This window comes from Corvus moneduloides, chromosome 4, assembly GCF_009650955.1.
Source record: "Corvus moneduloides isolate bCorMon1 chromosome 4, bCorMon1.pri, whole genome shotgun sequence".
NCBI lineage: Eukaryota > Metazoa > Chordata > Aves > Passeriformes > Corvidae > Corvus > Corvus moneduloides.
Genome location: NC_045479.1, coordinates 19,980,165 through 20,001,870, shown reverse-complemented (window position 1 = coordinate 20,001,870; position 21,706 = coordinate 19,980,165). Strand labels below are relative to the sequence as shown.

Here is a 21,706-nt window from a genome sequence, read left to right as displayed (position 1 = left end):
AGACCGAGGCCCCAGGGAAGAGCTGCCCCTGGTGAGAGGCCCCGCTACACAATCCCCAGCAGCAGCAGCAGCAGCAGCAGCAGCAGCAGCAGCAGCAGCAGCAGCAGCAGCAGCAGCCCTGCGGGACCGAGCCCTGCGGCGGGGACAGCCCCGGAGGCCGCCCCGGGAGCCGCTCTGCCCCGGCCCCGCGCGGGGGGGGCGGGCCCGGCGCCCCCCGGCCCGGCCGCTCCATAAAGGAGGCGGGCAGGGCCGGCCCGGCGGGAGGGCGCGCGCTGAGGGAAGAGCCGGCGCGAGTGGCGGGGAGGCGGCGCGGAGGGAGGGCAGCCCGGCTGCGGGAAGCGGGGCTCCGCGCTGGGACTGGTTCCTTCGCAGCCATTTTCCGTCCAACCAAACAGCCGATTTGCGGAGGGAGCCAACCAGGGCCGCACTGGAGGTTTGTGCCTGGCTCCGGCCAATGATTGGTAACCGGTTCCACTGCAGGCTCGAATGAAATGTCCGTCTCCCTCCCCGGGCCCCGGCGCTGCCGCCGCGCCGCCGCCGCGGGCACCAGGAAGTGCGGGGCTGCCGCCCCGGGCCCCGCACCGGCCGCGCGTCGCTTTGTGCGGCCGGAGCCGCGGGGGCCTCGCGGCCGGGGAGCCGAGCGGGGTGGGCGGGCCGGGAGGGGAGCGGAGCGGGCGGGCAGGGAGGGAGGCGGCGGCGAGGGGGGTGTCGGCAGGGGCGGCTGCCCCCGCCGGTGTCCCGCTCTCTCCGCGGGGCCCTGCCCGCTCCGGCTCCATTTTGCGGCCTAGGCAGGGGTGGGGGCAGCAGGCGGGGCTGCCCCGCGGCCGGCCGGCACCCCGCACCGCCCGCTGAGAGGCGGCGGGCACTCGCGGCTCGCACGGCCTCCCGCCATCCCTCCGTCTCCGCGCCGGCCGCGCTCGCTGTGCCGCGGCTCCCGGCGGGCGGGGGGCGGCTTTGTGGCGGCCGCGCCGGGTGGAGGGGGCTCCGCGCTCTTTTGTGTCCGCCCGGCCGAGCCCCCTCCCCTCGCCGCGGGAGCGAGGGGCCGGGACCCCCACCACGCCCACGGCCCCGGGCCGGGAGCCGGGCAGCGGGGCCAGAGCGGCCCGGCTCCCCCCGCGGCGTTGTCGGGACCGAAATTTCCTGGAAGGTTTGGCGGTATTTTGCAGGGATAAGGAGCGTAGGGCGAGGCCCCGGGATGTGGTGCCAGTACCCGGCTGGCCGTGCGGGCGGGAATGCGAGGCCTTGGTGGGCTGCACGGGGGCCCGGCAGAGGCGCCCGGCCGGCCACGGGCAGGTGCGGCCACCGCGGAAATCACAGCCAAGGTGACCAACAATAAAGTTGCTGATTAACTGAGGACTCGTCGTCTTGTTCCATTTGTAAACAAGGGGTCACGATAGACGAGTTACCTCTCGAACAGATGTGAGCTGCGTGCCAGGAGGGTTCGGAGGCTGTTGGTGTAAGTAGGAAGATTCCCCCCCCCATGCCCCTGCGCTAGCTGTGTTTGCATCATTGAAGGGCATGGAATCGAGAAATGGGATCGATCGGCTCGCAGTGGCACAGATGCAGTTGCGTGGCATCAGCACTTGTCCTGTGACACACATGGCAGATGGCAGAGAGACGGAACCATGCCATTACCAATGTCCGCACAACTCTTCTGCGCGTGGCAGGTGTTCTTGGGCAGACCTGTGTGTGCTAGCCACTGTTCAACCTTCAGAAATTGTGTAGTTGGTGATCCTGAAGAGTACTGTCTAGGTTATTCACAGACAATCCTATTGGAAAAACAAAAAAAATTCATGTATTCTAGTAATGTCTCTGCAGCTACAGTATATATTCTGCAATACAGCAGCAGTAGAAAATCAACTTTTAGCTTTACCAGTTTCTTTGAGGCTTAACCAAAAAGATTTTGTTCTGAAAAGAACTGTAATGGAAAAGCTACTTAGTTTGCTTGGCTTGCTAGGGATGGCAAAACTATTGATAACAATGATCTGAACATTTCTAGGCAGTGAGGAGCACAGAAGTCTGGATTTTAGCCCATGCATGGACTCTGTTATGTGTAGTAACCGTTCCTTGGCATCTTAATAGATGGCAGTTATTGACAATTAAAAGAAAAAAATTTGCAGCTTTCTCAAAAAAAGCTCTGGCAAAATGGTAGCAAAAAGGAAAATGGTAGGCGCCCCTTTGGGCAGTGTTCAGAGTCTGGCTTTAATTGGCTTGCAGGAATGGAGAAATGGTGTCTATATATAATCATTAGCATAGTGTTCCTAAACAATAAGCTAGCAGTTGCTTTCTTTTTTTCCCTGTTTATATGGTCTGTGGCATGACAGTTACAGTCTAAAGGCAGGACCCATCTGTAATTCTCTAGGACACCCAAAATGGCTCAATCTGAATCATTAAGAGGCCTGTGTGAGTTGCTTTTGCTCTCTGCATTGAGCGGGTGGTAATACATAGTCTTGGCTGCTGGCATTTACAGCTATGGCATTATATTAAAAGAAGTTAGGAGCACTGGCTATTACTCTTTAGACTTAAGTATTTGACAGTTACAGCAGTTCAAAGCTTAACTCTTATTTGTGGTAATAATTACATGAAGGGAGGCAACATTCAGAAATTGAATGAAAAAGAATGTTTAAGATAATGTCAAGATATGAAACATTAAAAACTGAAACTTTGAAAGTGGGACCTTGTTTTGCCAACATTTAAAAAGGGTTTGCAAGGTTCTTCCTTCAATGCTTTCAAATGCAAATCTCTAATGTAGCTCCACGGGTTTTTTTGCTTAGAAAGAAACTTGACTGTTAGTACTGAGTTGTGCAACAGTGTTTTAAAGAAACTTAGTATTTGGAAATTGATGTTTTAGTGGCAGGATGCTTGTAAAAAGTGCAAAACATGACTATATATATGCATACTAAACAATATGGGTAAATAACATTTGTAAAATAAAAGCAAGTGTCAGCAAATTCAACAGTTTGGGCTGAAAATATTGGTCTGGTGTGAACTAGCTTTGTAAAACTCTTACTTGTTACTACCTCAACAAAGGAAAAATAACCAACTTAAAAATGTTATCAAACTTCTAAAAGAAAAAGACAGGATTTATGGATTGCTGCTTTAATAAACAGATAAGCTTCGTTTTTCACAAAAAATGCTAGAAAAGTATCAAAAACTTATTATTGAAAGGTAATAGGGGGATTTCAGTCAGGTTGCTGAAGGAAAGAAGTGCTGGTGCAGTGTGTTCAGCGCTGCTGCCTTCTTCCAGCTTCTGCAAAAGCAAAGAAACTGCCTCCACTCCTCTGCTCATCTGGTTTATTTTCCCTTCCAGCTTCTCTCTTCTACTGCCAAAAAAGAGAATGCATGGAAACTCGGTTTCTCCTGCTTGTCCTGTATCACTGATCCACTCCTACTTGATGTGAAAATACATGTGGTTTTAGTCCACCCATAGACATTGGAACTAGCTGTGCTTGTGGATGTTAGCCAGCCTGGGAAGGAGCCACCAGCTGCTCTAGCACAGCTGGATCTGTGTGGAGGGGGCTTGTGGTCAGTGGCACTGGGGCTTGTAAGGTAACACATAAAGCTGATAGACTGTTACATGGAGGGGGAAGGTGGAAAGGTAGCAAGGTGGCAATGCCCTGTTTGGATTTCATAAGGGAAAGTTTCCTCCCCATGGGCCAGGGGAAGGATCCTGGTACAGCCCAGATACTAACGAGCCTTGGTGACACTGTCTGGTCCTCTCAGCATCAGTCTGCTTTTCCCAATGTTACTCTGCTCTGGGGGAAAACGCTGAAAACGAGAGATTAGAGAAGCCTGAGATGGAGAGAGAATGCAGCATCTGGTTTTGTTCTAGCTGTGTGCTAAGGGGTTTAGCTTTACATTTTTGTGTTATCTGCTCGAACAGTGTCCTGTGAATGCATTCACCAGCTGGTGTTTCTTGCTGCAGGTGAGAATTCAGTAGGAAATTAGGATCCCCAGAAATCACTGAAAAATAAAAGGAAATTAAAGTTGTATTTTCAATTGGGAAATCTTTCTGTTTAACAGGAGAGGGTGCAGAAAGCACAAATAAAACTTTGTGTCTCTGCTGTTACGTAAAGCTTCCCATCTCTTGTGATAAGGTGTGACAAAATGAATCCACAATGACTGATGGGTTACTACCTACAGCTTTAGTTATTGTTTCTGTCCTGCTTCTGTGGCGGAGACACCTGCGTGGAATGTGTACCAAGTGCTTCAGTTCATTGCATATCATTTTTTACTGTCCCTCTTGTAGAGTAGCAATTCCGGGAGACAGGGTGAATAAATAACCACATGAAGTACTTAAATCACAAGAGGCCTTTGGTTTCCCTTCAAGAGGGCAGTTTGCAAATCATTGCCAGATAACTTCCCACTCTGAAAACAAAAATCTTGTTTCTTCGATTTTTTTTTTCCTTTGTTTTTCCTTTTATACTGATTCAAGCTTTAGTCTCTTCTTCTCAGTGCTAGTGGGTCTGGGCTTGTATTCTCCTTTAGTTATCACTTAGCTGAGCCACTGTTCCTGTCTGTACTCTTAAGAGAGCTCATAAGATTAAACAGGATGCAAGATTTACTTTGAGATACTGACATTTTATTAGTTTAGTATAGACATATTATAGGAACAGTCTGAGTTGTGGGCAGCTGACAGGAGCAAATTTTTTTAAGCATCCTCCACAATATTTATACCAGATGTCAGTGTAAACCTCTATGTTCATTCACTTGCATCTTATCACAGAACTTTCTTTGATGCCCTTGAAATGTTTCTCTTTTAACATATTTCTTTGGTTAATTTCCATGCATCAAGTAATTTGTATATCCCTAGTAATATTCTTTTTTATTAGAGGTGAAAAAAACAGAAAACCACTAACAGAAAACATTGTGCTGCTGCTCTGTATTCAGATTTTTCCTTTACAGTGTAGCGCTGAATGTTTGTGTACTGTAGTTGTTTACTCTCCCTGGTTGTTGATAAAATCAGATAGTGGCATGGTCATTTCAGGGACTGACATGTCACTTCTGATATGCTTAGCTCTCAGTCTTGATTCAGTCCATGTCTATGCATAGAGGAACTTCAGTGCCTTCCTAGCATTGGAGGCTGAGGATAATGTGCAACCTGCAGTAGCTGCTTCTTGCACTTGTGCACAGTACCTGCTGCTGGAGGACCGAGGTGTTGGAAGCCCTCTCTCATGCAATTTGGCAGCCACACAGAGGTAGGAGATGTCTTGTATTAAAAGGCATTGCAATGTTTGCATGCTGACACTGCCATGCAAATGTGATGTATAATCTGCAAATGGCTGCTTCTCTTTAAAGCAAGTCGTAACAACTCAGGGGTTTAAAGCAAAATCTGAGAGTTCTTGCCCATCTGAACCTTTTAGGATGAGATCTCCCAGGATTTTGCCTGCTCTAGCATCTACTTCCATCTAAAGTAGTAGGTCTTCCTAGTAAATGGGCCAGCATAAGAACTGTTGTCCTTTTTAGTCTCCCAGTGACTGCAGTTAGTGTAGGCAAGGTGTTGTTTCTATGCTACATTGGGCTGCTGCCATTCCAGAACAACTTCAGGGACACAAAATTTAGTTAGTGTCATGGTTTTGGAGGAGTTTTATTGGTTGTTTGGGGTTTTTGTTTGTTTAAAGGAGGGGGATTAGTTAGCAAATTAGTATTGAGAACAGTGTTTTCTCATTTTCTGAGCACTGTTGTACATATTACAGCACTTGTGCTGAGCTTGACAATCAGATAATGTGGTGATTGACTGGAGTTTTGAACATCTGAAATGAAAACTGTAGTGTGTGACCGTGTAACTGTTTATTATGAGGTGACTGGGATAGCAGTGGCCACATTTTCCTGCAAGGTCATGTTTGTCATCCATCAGGCTCAAAGAAATACTAGTGGGGTGACTGGATGGTATATTAATTACAGTTGCTATATTCAGATGCCTGGCTCTAGATTTGAATTGAATGACAAATCTGGCTGAAGTTCTCCCACCAACTTACTTGGGTTGAAGTGGTGTGCTGAGATCCACTCCCTTCCTCACCAGGAGACCAGCCGAGCTGTGGAGGAGGCTCATGGGGCAGCTGGGCCTTCAAGATGTGGCTGGAAAAAGCCTCAGTGCTCTACTCTGAGCTTGGAGCTGACCCTGCTTTTAGCAGGGCTTGGAGTAGAGACCTCCCACGGCCACTTCCAACGTGGATTATCCTGTGGTCCTGGATCAGGACCTGGTACGCTGAGCGTTATGCACAAGGGTGTTAGAGCTGTCCCTAATCTCCTGTGCCAAGGTTGTCCTGGCAGCTAAAAATCTATCTTCAAGTAATACCGACAGAAGTCATTTCAGTTGATGTTAAGCCATCAGTGTCTGTTTTCTTTATCTGAGTCAGATCTGCCTTTTGCTGCTGCAAGCCTTTTCCTGTCAATTTTGCTAATCGCTATTTTAGATTCACAGTGTAGATAAACATCCACACAAACTCTCAGTAATGGTGAAATAATACATCCTGTAAGTAGGTCTGGAAAAGTGCACACAGAAAAGAATAGAAGCAAAGGTATTACCTTGAGGATGCATTAGTCTAATATGACCAAAACTGTCTGTAGATGCAACAGAGGTTTGAAAGAGATTCAAGCAGGAATTGTCTTTTGAAGGCAAGCTGGGCTAATCGAAGCAAGATGATTTCTTAAATAGTGTTGCTGGATCTTGGCAATAAAGATTCAGGTGGAGTAGCCTGTAGGAGAGGTGAGCAGAAACCAGTTAGTTATCACATCATGGCAGAAATTTGAAGAATATTGCAACCCTGGAGGAAGGAAATAATTTAGAAGAAATGTTTCATAGAAGATTGAAAAAAAGAGAGGGAAAGAAAGATCAAGGTATTTAAAATAGTACTGAGGCTGAGTAAAGATTGCTGAGATCCTGAATTAAATTCTAGTAGGGATCAGAGAGCCGAAACTGAGAACAAGACTACCAGAAAATCCTAACTTAATTTTGGAGGTACATTTTGAGATTTACCAGAGTACATTTTTAATTGTTTCAAAGTGCAGAAGGAAGAGAGAGGCATAATTCTCTTAATGATGTGTGATGTCAGTTTTGGTGATCATGATGTGCAGGATTGTGATATCCTTGCGTTGTCATTACAGTAAGCTGAGTAAGCAAACTGCAGACCCTTTGGGAGATGGAAAAGCAAAGTTAAATCTCCCAACAAAGAGTCTGCAAAATGTGGACAAAATGAATATATGTCAAGGTTGGTACATGGAAGGCTAATGCCTAAAATACTGCCCTTCCTGTGGGTAGAGCTGCTGTGTAAGAAGTGAAGCTGGTTTACAAAAGCCCATCAAAAGGAACCTGAAGTTCTTTATAAAAGCGTGTGTAATATTCTGTACAATGAAGAAGAGGTGGAAGGGTCTTTTTCTCTTGAGCTGCTCCTAAGGCTCCACCCAGCTGTTGTTGCAATGTGAGCTGTGCTCGCGTTATTTGTGCATCTATGGCCAAGGGTAACACTGGACGTTGCCTGAAGGTTTCAAAGTGAAACTCAGCCCTGTGGTCACAAGCAAAGTGCAGATTAGTGAGAAGTTAAATGCTCATATTTCTGGGTAGGTATAAAAATAGCACAACATTGCTTCTCTCTCCCTCCCTCCTTCCTTCCCTCCCTCTTCAGGCTAATGGTTGTGGAAAAAAAGTGAGCTCCGTGGTTTCACTGGCAACAACCATGTGATCCTTCAAAGACACCAAGGTACCCACACAGTGGGTGTGGGGTCAGTGAGTGAATTCAGCTGGGCTCTGCCTCCCCAGGAGCTTTTGTGTGTAGTAAGAAGGAGGGACATACAGGCTCTTTTGGCTTCCCTTTTTCTCCTGGCATTCCCTTTTTCTCCTGTGACCCCATATCCAAAGCCTCAAGAAGTCTTCTTGTTGGCCACATCAGAACGCTGGGAGAAGAGCACTTAAGGATGCCCAGAGAGTGAGGCAGGGCAGGATCAGGGAAAGCTAAAACATGACTCAGAAGGCACATAGGAGTTACTGGTGTCTCAGGGAGGATGAGGATGCAGAGCTGGTCCCAAGGCCTGGCTAGAAGTTTTTCAGTGGGCTTGACAAACTGACATGGAGGGTAAAGATGAGTGAAGGATGCACTCTGTATAGTAATTAATAGGTAAAGCATTCAGTGAACAGCTGGTGTAGGTTTTGAGGGTTGTTCAGAGACACCTTGCATGTTCTGGTCAGACTCTCACGGGAAAAACACAAGATTGCTATCTGTGTGCTACATGAACTAGATGATTCTGTGCATGGCCTGTGCCTCTAACTGAGGTTTTTGGGAAGCCTCACAAAACAGCTGAACTATTCACCTGTCGATAAAACTCAGGAATGACAGTGGAGATACTGTTCTCCAATAACAAAATATGCTTTGTATAAATTGATCTCATAGTTTGATTAATGGGCTGGGTTTCAGTAATAGCTGCACTTAGTGATGTAACAATCACACCTGAAAGGTTTCCTTCTTCTCATTGTAGATGGATGGTGACAGCTCCACAACAGATGCTTCTCAGTTAGGAATTGCTGGAGATTACATTGGTGGCAGTCACTATGTGATACAGCCTCATGATGGTAAGAAATGAGAGAGTAAATACTACTATTTCTCTGTGTATGTATAGAGACATTTTCTTCCAGGTCTTGTATAGTTATCTGCTACCTTCTCTCAGGCTAAGAATTTGCAATTGTTTTCATAATGCCTCACTGTATAAAGAATTTTTTCTTCAGTCTGAAGGGGGGAGGTTGGATTTTTAGATGTTGGCACTGAGACCTTGAGGGAATGACAAAAAAAATTTATGTTCTGGGAAACAGTTTGTATTTTGACATGACATTAAGAATGCTTGGTGATCAGCAGCCATGTACACTTCTGTGCATAATGTGATAAAATGCTATCTTTATGAAGGTATTGTGACGTTGCATCTATTTTTAAAATTCTTTCTATGATGCTAACACACTGTGCTTTCAAAGGTCTTCATCCTTCAGTGTGAGATTTTAAACTGAATTACTGCCTGCTGTCTATCACATATCATTTTTGTTAACTTTTCTTCATTTCATTAGACACAGAAGACAGCATGAATGATCACGAAGATACAAATGGCTCAAAAGAGAGTTTTAGAGAACAAGATATATATCTTCCAATTGCAAATGTGGCAAGGATAATGAAAAATGCCATACCCCAAACAGGAAAGGTAATACCCTTGTCTGTTAAAGAAAGTGTGTTAATGAGTTTTATTCTGTCCTCTCAGTGAGCTTGAGCTGGTAGAATAACATATTTTTCCAAATGATGCTGCTTTATTGGAGGAAAGTGTTATAAAAGGAAAGGGAAAAAAACCCCAGGAGCAGGATGTGATTGAGACCAAGTCCATTTTTCTTAGATTTCTGAAAGCTTTTAGTAACTGCTGTAATTAGAGCGTCCAGAACTGTTCTTCATAGGGCTTTCAAGAGCTTCCTTTTTCTAAGATGTGTTCTCTGAAATTGTCATAAAGGATCAGACTTGGTGACAATCACTAAGAATATTTTCTATGCAATTCTCTTGAGAGATTTAGTTTGCTTTCATTGAGGTGCATAAAATTTGGAATAAGTGAATCATTTTGGCTGAAATAGAAATCCAGTGCTCATTGTGAAGGAAAGAGAATGGTTAGCCTTCCATCACCCAAATACTCACATACACAAATGTGACCTAAGGAGTCTGCTGTGTACCGTGGAGCAGATAAGGCCAGATACTTGAAAGCCTTATTTATTTCTTACTTCTAAGAATAGACTTTTTAATCCATTCTGCTGAGCTGGTGATTGTATAAGTGTTTCATCATTCTACCTGTTTATCTTAAACCTTTGCAGGGCTCCTATGACTTGCTGTTTCTCTGTTGTGTTCCAATACAATTCCAGCCACAGTAACATTTCCTCTAGCTAAAACTGGTCCTTTTTTTTGAGATCCCTCTAAATAGAAGCAAACCATAATTTACCTGCATCTGCTTGTATTTTCATAGTGTTCAGGGCTTTCTGGAGATCTGGGTGTTACATTTATAACTTTGCTGTGAAAAGCTCTACCCTAGTCCATATTGTCATAAATTTTTAGTGATCAAGATGAGATTTTTCTCAAGAATTTAGCATATGGGATGTAGAGCTATCTTGAAAAATCAGGATGGTTTTTTGTGAAAAACTGCAAAGGAAGCTGCTGGCTGATGACTTCTGAAAATCTCACCCTACGTGTCTGAAAATATCAGAGGAACTAGTGAAGATGCTGCACACTGTCACTGCTTCATTTTTTTAGGTTCTTCTTATGTGAAGAATAAGAATCTTAATTTTTGTAATATTTTTGTTGATTCCTGTCAGCTTCCCAAGTAATCATGAGTAATGCTTGCTGTAATTTTAAGTCAAGTAAATTACTTTTGTCCAGCTGTAATCAAATTTACTTATTTCATTCTTGCCAGGGGCATATGTTTCTTCATTTGAATTCTCACTTGGAAAATTTATACCAGAATACTAAAGCATTAGAAAGGCTTGCTGCTAGGCATATATTCTGATCCTTGAATGTGGGCAGGATAAAAATACTTGTTATTGCTGAATTTGTGGGAATGTACTGCAGTGGGGTTGGAACTACCGGGTCTCTTAAAAAGAAGAGGAAGTGGGCTGTGACATTGTAATGAGCAGGTTTGAAGAGCCATAGGTAAGTGAAGCAAGAAGTACTGAGATGCATCTGTGTGTAAAAGCTTGTACAGAACTTAGGACTTCAGGAGATCCTGGCAGTTGGCTGTGCTGCTTGAAATAATAAAACGTGGGTAAAATCATGTTGCAGCTACTCTTCTGTAGAGCAGTGAGGACAGCCAGTGGTTCCCAGTACAGGTGTTGCCTAAATGGGTGTTATCATTGGGTTTTGGGATGTTTCCTTTATTATCTGGTGTGTTCTTTAGGGGTTTTGTGGTGAGTTTTTAAAAATCTTAATTGTGTCTTAATTGATGATTTTATGATACTTTTTCCTTACTAGATTGCTAAGGACGCAAAGGAATGTGTACAAGAGTGTGTAAGTGAATTCATCAGCTTTATAACATCAGAAGCAAGTGAGAGGTGTCACCAAGAGAAAAGAAAGACCATCAATGGAGAGGATATTCTCTTTGCCATGTCTACCTTGGGGTTTGATAGCTATGTTGAACCTCTGAAGTTATACCTCCAAAAATTCAGAGAGGTTGGTATATATGGGCATTTCCTCATTTATTTAACCTGGTTGTGTTTATCCTTAGCTCTCTGTTGTTGTAATTGTAAAATGGGTAACTTGCACAGTACCTCACAGCTCTTGGTCTGGGAATAATGTAATGTTTAAAAGCATTCCAGAGGATGTCAAGAGAAAAAGGAGGAAGTAAGCATTTTGATTAGACTTGCTGATTCAGAGTAGTTAAAGCTTTCAACTGAATAAATTCTCTAATATATTGGTGGCAGTAAATTGATCTGTTCTTTAAAGGTGCCTATAAAGAATGTTTAATTCAATCTTTGGATTCAGTCAATATGTACTGACTGCATCCTCTGAGGAACTGGCCTAATGCCTATTGTTTGTCTGGACTTCAGATCTTCAAAAGAAAAAAACTGTTTTTCTCATGTTGGAATAATGATTCACATGGAAAAGTATTTGCTTCAATGGGGGGTTTTAAATTTTTTTTTTTAGCCTGTCCCTCAGTTTGCATTCAATACATAGTACAAGCTAGGTATGCTATCCAAACAGTTTAATTTATTCCTTCTCTAGCAGAAAGGGACTTTTTTCCTTTCAGCAATTTAGACCTTTTCAAAAAGGAAGTTCCTTCCGCTTGGGTTTTTTGTTCTGGGCTGCCTCCCCCTGTCTAAATTGGCAGTGCAGTAGAGAAGGATGCTCTCCAGAGTTTCTTTGTTTTGTAAACCTAAGATTTTTTTTAGGTCAGACTCACTAATGATATTTGTTCTGCTGACAGCACTTAAAGCTTCCCCTTCCCAGAAGGTCATTTGCTTGATAACTGAGTAACAGGAGGTGTAATATAAAGTTGGAATAGTGGTGTCTTTTTCCAGTTCTGTGTAGCAGTTGCACATGCTGTGATAGTGCTGTATGTGCTTTTATTAAAGAGGCAAGTGTTGCCTAACTATTGCCAGTACTACTGAATAAGTCTGAAGTGGGTCTGTGCTACTTTCATTCTTAATTGACCATTTTTGCAGATTGTAGATGCTGTGGTAGCAGAGTAGTTGGATTGGGTTTTAATTGCATGGATGGATTGAATAGCTTTGCTCATCAGTTTCAAATCTCCATTCCAGCAAGGGTGTCTTCAGAGTGAAATACCTCTGTTTTGTAACTGAGTATTTTGTCTGCAGCAAGCAATTGCAGAGAATCTTTTTTTATGCCTGTATCATTTTCCTAGATGTTCTTATGTAATAGCATAGAGCATCAAACTTCATACTTGTAAAACTGCATGCAGATGACTGGGGGCCTTGGCTTTCTGTGCTGATATCCTTGCTGGCTGTAGTTCTTGATGTGGGGGAAGAAATTCCACATCTTGGTTTTAAATGTCAGCTCTTAGTTGTGTGGTGATGGTGCTTGTGTGTGGTTGGTAAGCAAATGTTGCACATTCTTGGTAGTTATGATTCAGTCATTTCTTGTAAATGCTCTTAACTTCTTCTTACCACAGATTTTTGACTTTCTGCAGGAGGTGAAAAGCCTTTCTTAGAGCCACACAGTCCTAATTTGCCAAGTTTTTGTTTCAGGAGTATGGCTAAGATCAAGAACACTCATGTAATGTGCACATTCTCAAATCCCATAGAGTTTTACAGGTCTTGGATTTCAAGCTCCAGCTGTTGCACTGTGACTCTTCTGCAAGTTTCAAACCTTGGCTAGAGCTCCTGGGGCTGTGAAAAAATCTCAGTCTTTTATTTTTGCTTTTTTTGTGCTCTCTTTTTTTAGGCAATGAAAGGAGAAAAGGGAATTGGGGGAACAGTTACAACTGCAGACGGTCTAAGTGAGGAGCTCACAGAAGAAGCATTTAGTAAGTAATAACTTTTTAATTAATTATGTTATTACTACAGCTTTCATAAAAACAGAACTTCCTTCAGGCATCAGCATTCTTACTTGAGGAATATATCCTGTACTAGTCATAGCTAATGTCAACTGTGGAAAATTTATAAATGCATATATTAGTGCTAGTATTTTTCTCTACACTTAAACACAGGTTGTAATGAAAGGTGCAAATCTTTTTTTTCTTTTTCCCCAGTAGCTACATGTTTAGCTCCATTCATTTTACTTGCAAGACTGTTGGGGGGAAAAAAGTAAAATTAACTCCTCTTGATGACTTGAGGAGCTCATCTTTGGGAAATGAGGCAGAGAAGAAAATCATCTTTGTCTAATTCTAAAACACTTAATATTTCTTACATTCAAAAGAATGCACAGATTGGCAGCTAAAAGGTGTAGGGCAAGGAGTATCATGTGCATTCAGTGTAATTTTTTTTCCTTTTACTGTGGATTAAAGCCTGGCAGTTTTGGGGGATTTGCACTGGTTTTGTTGGTGCTGGATTTTTGCACGTAGCCTCCACGTTGGCTTTTAAATGTTACGGGCTGGTAATGTTGAAGCTGATACAAGAGCAATTAGGAAGCACAGCTCCAGTCATATCTACTGACAAGATTTAGTTTTCCAAGTATCTGATAAATACTCTGTTTAAAATCACTGGTAAACTACTGAACTAGCAAAAATTTAAAGCCTGAGGACTAAAATGACTTATTCAGGATTGGAAATACACTTTGCTCACAGTTTGATGACTTTGGCTACATGAAACAGTGCAGACTCTTTGGGTCTCTTCTAGCCTGGAAGATGAGCTTATAAAACTGGCTGGAAATTAAGAATCTAAATCTAAATATTGCACGGGTCCCCTGCAATATTTAGGTTCTTAATTTCCACACCTAGGAGCCTCAGAGTGCTCCATGAAATAAACCTTAAGTTGCTGTGACTTGAAAAGAGCAACTTTAGAAATATCCTGGCAGGACTAAGGATGCAAAGGAGATGTTGCAGTAGTCGAAGAAAGTAAAAAAAAAAAAAAAAAATTATGTTAAATAACTGACCATGTCAAGTGCTGCAGGTATTTCTCTCCACAGGGGCAGCTATGGATCTGTCCAAAATGATGGTCTCACTGCAGCAGTAGCAGTGATAGCTGTGCTTCTGTGGCATAACCCTCAGCTCTTTGTGTTGGCCTCATGCCAGGGCTGGGTCAGGGACTCTCCATTAAGCTGTGTTGGATGTGGAACATGCACATTGAAGGACAGTAAATTTTGGACTTGCCAGAGCCACTCTCACTAGGATCTTGATGCATCTCCTAGCCTGCAACTGAAGCAATTTAAAATTTGTACAATGGAGGAAGGAGGAAAAAAAAAAAAGACATAAACTCCAACCAACCAAAAATCTAATTACAAAACCCTCAAGCATCAGCTTTCAAATGAAAACTGTTAGGATTGTGCTGTGTTTTCAGGATTTTGTATTGGTTATACATCTTGTTTATACTTAGTAACTGAAAGAACAAAGCCCCATTGTTTGTGTCCTAGGGAAAAAGTTGTGCTACAGTGACTTAAACTGCAATTTAAGAGTTTTGCTTCCAAACAGCAGTTGTAAGGCACCTACTCTGAATGTCAAAGCTCAACATACATGTTATTGTAAAGGTTTACCTTGGAGCATCACTTCTTTTTTTTTGCTCTCAGTATCTCAAAAGTACTTTTTACTTTTATTGGCCACCTCTTTCCTCTGTGAAATCAGAGCTCTCGTGTGTGCCCTGAAGGACATGCTGAAGTCAACCAGTGCAATGTCAGGTTCTGGCAGTGCCTTTTATTTTTTGTCATTGCCTGTTCCTGTTCCTCTCTTCTGCCTTCCATGGGGCTTCCATATTATGGAGTTCCTGATGGATCTCAATTTGTAAAGCAAAAGAGTGCAATGATTTCATTGAGTACCTCCCACATGGCTATGCTCAAGTGCTAACGTTATGTTTAAACAAAGCCAGCTGAATTCTCCGGATTTCTTGGGATGCTGAGGACTGGAGATGGCCTTTTCAGTGGTGAGGGTAGCAAGCTCCACTCCATTTGCCTGTGTACAGGTGTCGACATTCTGCTTCAGGCACATCCAGGGGAAGAACGAGGTGCAGTCTTACCCTCAGAGCAAAATTAAGTTGAATTTTATGTGTCTCTTGTGAATGGGAATAAACTTGTTCACTTGTAACACTTGGTAACAAGTGTGCCTGTACCATTGTAGGATGGTAACTCAGGAGATTAATGGCTCTGTAGTCCTGGAGTGGACCACAATCATTTAATGGTGACAGACACATCAAACAAGGCTCTGTATATCAAGCAGCTCCTGCCTAACTTTTTTAAAATGCTCTTTCTTTCAGCTAACCAGTTGCCAGCAGGCTTAATAACCACAGATGGCCAACAGCAGAACGTTATGGTCTACACAACATCATATCAACAGGTAGTGTATCCTGTCCCTACTCTCCGTTCTGCTCAAATCCAAACACTACTTCAGCTGCTCTGCTCTGAAGGATGAGAATCAGTTTTATTTAGTGCTTTGCTGGTGGCTGTCGTGCCACTCCAACACTGAGAATTCATGGCTGCTTGCTGTGAACTGCTCTGCAGTTTCAGAAAAGGTGCATTGGAATGTAAGCTTGCATTTTCTTCCTCTAGATCTCTGGTGTTCAACAAATTCAGTTCTCATGATTTTGAAGAAAACTTTCCATCTGGGAACGTGAGACGGAAAACCTGTGCAACTCTAACGAAGAGACAGTTTTAATGACTGGTGAAGAGATTTATCTCTTTGTATATTAAATAGCTGTAATGTAGCTACCAGAAGCTTGACTAATTGAGGTGTGAGTTCTGACTCAAATCTTTTTCATGATGATTTTAAAGAAATAATCGGATTTTAAAGGTATTAAAGTATTTTTGTTTTGTACAAGAGTTTGTTGCTCTGTATAACTCCTGTATGCATTGTATATTGCAATTTATTACTGTCAGAGATTTGTAGACAGTTTCTTATTTTCATATTGAATCATGTTACTTTTGTAATTCAGGTAAACAGCTGGGTTAATTCATGTTTACCCTTTGAATAAAATTGTAAGGGTAAAGTTCATTTTTGAATGCAAGTTGCCTTTATTATAAAGATTGAGTTAGTCTTGGTTATGTAACTTGTCTTGCATGACAACCTCAACTAACTTTACATGTCAGCTTATTTATTGAAATTTTGAAAGGGACTTTTTCCTCATGAAACTAGCAGCTCAAAAGAATTGCTACAATTGTTTTTTCTAATGTAACTTCTGAATTAAAGGTTAATCAAAACCAATGAATGCTCTACTACGTTTAGGGGTTTAGAGCTTATCAACAGTGTTGATGAAAGCACTGACTGTGCGATGCAGGTTTTCTTCTTGTTTCTTTTTTTTTTTCAGTTGCATTAACTCTCCTTAGACTTACTTTGATACTTTTAAGGTAGTCTTTCTGCTATTGAAATAACTCTTCCTTTTTATGTATGGCTTTTAGAATCCCAAACTTAGAAATCCAAGGGTAGGGGGGCGGATTTTATAGTCCTTGTGGTAAAAGATCTCATTTTAACTTTTTACTGAGATGTTTTAACGTTTCTTGTGAGCCTGTGGGAACTCAAAAGTGGTAGTGACTTTCTGTGTCCAGGCTGCGTGTTGTGTTGAGCGCATGAGTGGCTGAGAGCTGAGCAAGTGATACAAATCTGAAATGGAAGACAGACTTCAGGTTTGCTGTCTCTTTCCTGGTTTTTGCAATAAACTCTACCTAGGTAATGTAGTTCTGTATATTTAGTGAGCTGTTCTTGGTAACATTGCTGTTTCTTTAATAATGGGTGGGTAATTTTGTTGCCATGTCTTAGACTGTTAGGGTAGGAGTGGGGGTTTTAGTAATATCTTACTCAGACTGAATTCTGGGACCTTTGGTATTTTTACTGTTTGCAGTGCACTGAAATGTAATATATTAATTATCTTTCCACATACCTGTTATTAATTTAAGCAAACCACACCTTGAAACTGTTGCCATATGATTTCTTGCTGGTTTTGTCTCTTCTTACCAGAAAAAAAGAAAGAAAAGTAACAGTTCAATATTGGTAATTAGCTTAACCTAAGATATCCTGGAGGCCTGAAATAGGCAATTCTTTAGCTAAACAAGAACTTGCTGTATGTGCAGACTTGAGCAGTGTTTCTTACCAGTCAGCATCCTGCTGGCAGAGCCTCTGGAGGCGATCCAGTGTATTCTGGGGCCGTCTGCACGGATGTTCTGGGGTTTGTGGCTGCCTGTCATTCTTCAGCAGCTACGACTGAACAAATGGAGTTTTTCATTAAACGTAAAACTGAATAACACAATCCCTACATGAGCCCCTTCTGTTTGTATTCTGTTTATTTCAGGCCAGCATAGCCTGTTCTTGATGTTCCCAGATTTGCAATGAAACAAAGCTGCGATACCAGCTAAGGAGAAGCTAGGAAAGATTTGGCATTTTGATGTCTAGAAAGAGGCCTGATGTGATCCCACACACTTGCTTGAAACAAGCAATATTTTTCAGTGCCCTTTCTGCTGTGAGTTTAGGTTAAAGTGTTTTAAGTTTGTGGTTTATACACTATCATGTGAGCAATGAAGCTGATACTTTGTTTTTCTTTTTTCTTTCTTCTCCTCTCACCCTCTGAGGGCCAGGGACAAAACTGCAACTAACTTGCTCATTCTCTTCCTGAAACTACCGACGTAATAGTACAACACTTTGTTCCATGTCTCTCTGAAACCATTCTCCCAATAAAAGTTTGCAGGGTACTGTAGCCATGGTACAACAAATAAAACAACTGTGGTCTGAAGAAATACTTGCCTAATTTATATTAGCAGCAGCACAACTACTGTATTCTTTATTTTTGTTTAACAAATCTGTGTTCTCATTTTGCTCTTTTTAAGTATTCAAAGTTTACAAGTAGCTGAGACTCAAACCAAGAATGACCATTCCTGATACATCTCATCTGTTTCTACAAAACTGCTGTCTTTGGTCCTCTGAATGTTTTGTGTGAACTAAGATACACCCAAACTGATCTTAAGCTTGAGACAGCTATGGCAGCCTATGCTAAGACTTGGAGAAAGGCTGCTTGAAATAGCAGTGACGTTCAAAGATCCTTTTCCAAGAAAAGTGACCTTTTTTAGGTGCCTTTTCATGACACAAGCAAGTTTTACCACAATTTTTTTAAAAAATGCATTTTTGTGTAACTTGATCTGATATTTCTTTATAGAGTGCTTTTGGTGTCTTTAAAAGCACAGAAATGCTGTTATCTCTAGTCAAAGTGCAGTTATGAGAAGAGCTAATTTAGATGGTGTTCTACATCCCATTTTCATTACAGGCATAATGGGAGATGAGGCTCTGCCTTTACCAGTCTTGTTGATGTACACATGCATTGTTAACTATTTTATTTATTCCTCCCATCTGATCTCTACTGAATGCTAAAATACGTGGCTGGATGGTGTAGCCAGAACCTCTGGCATGAGGTGGTACATCCTAAATACCTACTGACCCATGCCTATCTGCCTGTAGCTAAAAATCAGCCTGAATTATGTGGGCTGTTCTTTAAAGAGCTGTCTTCCTTGTTCTGTGGCTCACTGTGCATGCTGTAGGATGATCCCTATTGCAGACCTTGAGGACGATGCTCATTAACATGTTGTAAGCATGGATAGGTGATTTCTCTCTTGCTTTTGGCAAGAGAGGAAGCATATGGGCAACTGCACACACACAGAGGAGATTGCTCAGTGCAAAGCAAGGAACAGAGCCAAGGGCTAGTGGTTTCCCCAGCACCTTGCTGTCATGATAAGAGTTGGCAGCAGCCTTGCTTACAGCTATAATATTCCTCATTTTGCAGAGCTCTGTCTGAATGTGATTAATGTTCCAGTTAAGTTACAGAGACTCCCTGCCTCAGTTATATTTACAGCAGTAAGACAACTTGCTTTTAAGTCACTGCATTACCAAATACTGCAGGCTTGACTTTTTTTGGGGTTTGATTTGTACCAAGTAGAAGAAAGGAAGTTTTTCACTGAAACTTGAAGTGCATTTTCCTGTATCTGTAAATGAAAAAAACCTCCAAACCTGGATGTAGATTCTAAGGCGAGTAACACTATAAGGAAACGATATTTTATATAGGGCCCAAGCCATCCTATAGGCAGGAGTTTGATAATGTGAACTCTAATGGTTACTCTTATTGTTCCCTGTCAGACCGCTTTGGTGAAAAGAGCAGTAGTGGGAGGGTGCCTTTTGGATGTGGTACACTGTAAGACATGTAGCTAGTTGAAAATACCAACCACTTTCTCCTCTTTGAAAATCAGATATGCTGTTCTGGCAAAATAATTCACGTTTTCACCCTTTCAAAGGTGAATAATACACTTAAGCAACTGAATAGTGATCCATTTACCCATCGATCTGTGAAATTGGCATGGTAATGCACAGCACTGTCACCTCTGACCCTCAGGATGTAGAAGTTTAATGGGAAGCTCCCTGGAAACTGCCAGTTCAGCTTGTGGTGACATCCAAGGCCCCGTGCTCTTGGGCGGGAGAGCAGTTTGCTATGCACAATAGTCTCCAAATTGGTGCCAGCTGCACTGAGTTTATTAAATCCAAGTCTCCAAGGATGGCTGTGGAGGCAGGGTGACGCAGTGCACAGCAGCTCTGAGGGAGTCAGCTACCCTGCTTTAAGAAATCTTCCAGGCAAATTTCCAGGGTCATTTCCTGGAATATTTTACTGCAGCGCACTGGGCCAGAGGACCCATTTATCAGAGCAATGGCACCTGATTTGCTTTTGTGTGAAAATAAACTATTGAGGGTTTAAATCTTCTGGGCAGAGGAGCATCCTTGGGGCTGCTAATTTAATGTGGGTGTGCCTCATACTTACCCAGCCTGTACAGCAACGTGAACAGCAAATAAAATCACCTCCAACAGCACAACCAAAACTCAGTTCAGGTGCAAGGGCCATGTCACTTGAAATACAGCTGCAGCTAAAACATTTGCAACAGCACATTAGGAGCAGTATATACTATTTTCACTTCTCTCTGCACCCTGTGGGAAGACAATCAGTCGACCACAGCAGAGCGCATGCCGCATCACTGTCATGAGCAGCGTGGCACAGATAAAGGATGCTGGGATGCACAGGTTTGTTCTGCACTGTCCCTCTCCTCCTTGGCCCCAGCCAGGAAATTCAAACCCACCAGACACCTGAGCTCCCTGTGTAGTGTAACATCCTGGGAAAAGCAGCCTGGTGAACAGGGAGATGCCAGGAGCCAGCTGACAGGAAAAGCTAAGCACTGAGGGAAAAGGGACAGGATCTGAAATCTCACCTCCAGCCAGCTGGAGAGCATTTCTGCTGCAAGGAAACAGGCTCCATCACTGCAGGGTGAGAACATGGGAGACTGCAAAGTCTAGGGAGTGCTGCAGCAGAGGACAAGTCTGCTCTCACTCTATCCAAAACCACAAGCAACAGCCACGTTTTACAAGGCAAGCAGCTGAAACTCATCCAAAATGTCTCTGGAGTAGATGCAGTGGGATCAAGTTCTGTACACACCAGAAAAAGAAATATTGACAATAACTGGCCATTTTGTGTTGTCTGCGTTGACAGCTCCCATGTTGCTTCAGATGGCTGCAATGTAAGTAGCTGAAACCTCAAGCTGTTAGATTGGTGTTTCAGGTCTTCTTTTTCAAGACAGTCATTTCAGAGACTCCAAACACTTTTCTTCTGGAGCAGGCAGCATTTAAAGTCAACATAGGAAAGTCTCTTCCCTACTCAGGCAAAGTACAGTAAAGGAATAATTAGAAAACTGCTACTAAAAAGAAAAATTTGGGGTATTTGTTAATACTGCTCAAAGTTACAAGACACTGCTTCTATCTAATAGCTTTTTGTTAAAAGAGAATTACCAGCACTGCATGCATGAGTGATGGTTACTCTAAAATGCAGTTAAGAATCCCTGGCAATAAACATTTAAATGAGTGAATGGAAACAAAACAAACCCAGGATGCAAACAAAACCAATGTTTTGGACCTTCTAAAATGGCATATGCCCAGTGTGCCTTTTTTAAGAATCACTTTGAAATAACTGTATATTGATAACTTCCATGTGTGGATAACAGTATTTTATAATTTCAACAGATACAGAAATAACTCTGAACACTAAAACACACTGAAATGCTTCGTCTCTTTTTCTCTTTGAAGATACCACATCCAAGCCTAAGTTTTCATTTTTAGGAGCTGCTGTACCAGCTCAGCAATTATGTCAGATATTAAAAGCAGATGCTTGTGAGAGGCAAGAATCCCCTCAAAAAAAAAACCAAAACAAAACAAAACTATGACAGCACACTATGCCCAGCCCCAATCTGGGAGATATTTTTGTTGTTCCTGTCAGGACTGTAAGTCCAACAAGTACCGTTAAGTACTTCAGGCTTTTGAAGGATGTAGGGAACAGACCAAGTTGTAATTTACTACATTTATAATGCCAGGTTTTCAGCACCTAGCATGAGGCACATAAGGATGGAGTAAGACAAAGGGGCCCAGTAGCTCACATAGAGCTCTTGGGCCTTCCTGCCATCCTAACCCCTCTTCCAGGGGCTCCAGGTGCAAGACAGCAATTCTCTGGCTGAGCTCCACCACCATTCATTCATGCTGGGATCCAGCTGGGTGCAGCAGGTGCAAGATTCTATGGACCAAGAGGATTTATTTT

At 42.6% G+C, this 21,706-nt stretch overlaps 1 protein-coding gene across 3 annotated transcripts; it reads left to right on the top strand.

The window, feature by feature from the left end:
• The first annotated feature begins 304 nt into the window (after nt 1–304).
• On the top strand, nt 305–17,014 carry NFYB (nuclear transcription factor Y subunit beta). 3 transcript variants are annotated; one of them, XM_032107074.1, is made up of 7 exons: nt 305–433; nt 8,473–8,566; nt 9,050–9,180; nt 10,977–11,174; nt 12,906–12,987; nt 15,365–15,444; nt 15,657–17,014. In XM_032107074.1, exons 2-7 carry the CDS (start codon nt 8,473–8,475, stop codon nt 15,687–15,689), a joined length of 618 nt encoding a protein of 205 aa, XP_031962965.1. In that variant the 5' UTR covers nt 305–433; the 3' UTR covers nt 15,690–17,014. The 3 variants fall into 3 exon arrangements, with proteins under 3 accessions (XP_031962965.1, XP_031962962.1, XP_031962964.1); XM_032107071.1 differs by having other exon boundaries at nt 373–461; XM_032107073.1 differs by lacking the exon at nt 305–433 and adding an exon at nt 1,002–1,456.
• The last annotated feature ends 4,692 nt before the right edge of the window (nt 17,015–21,706 follow it).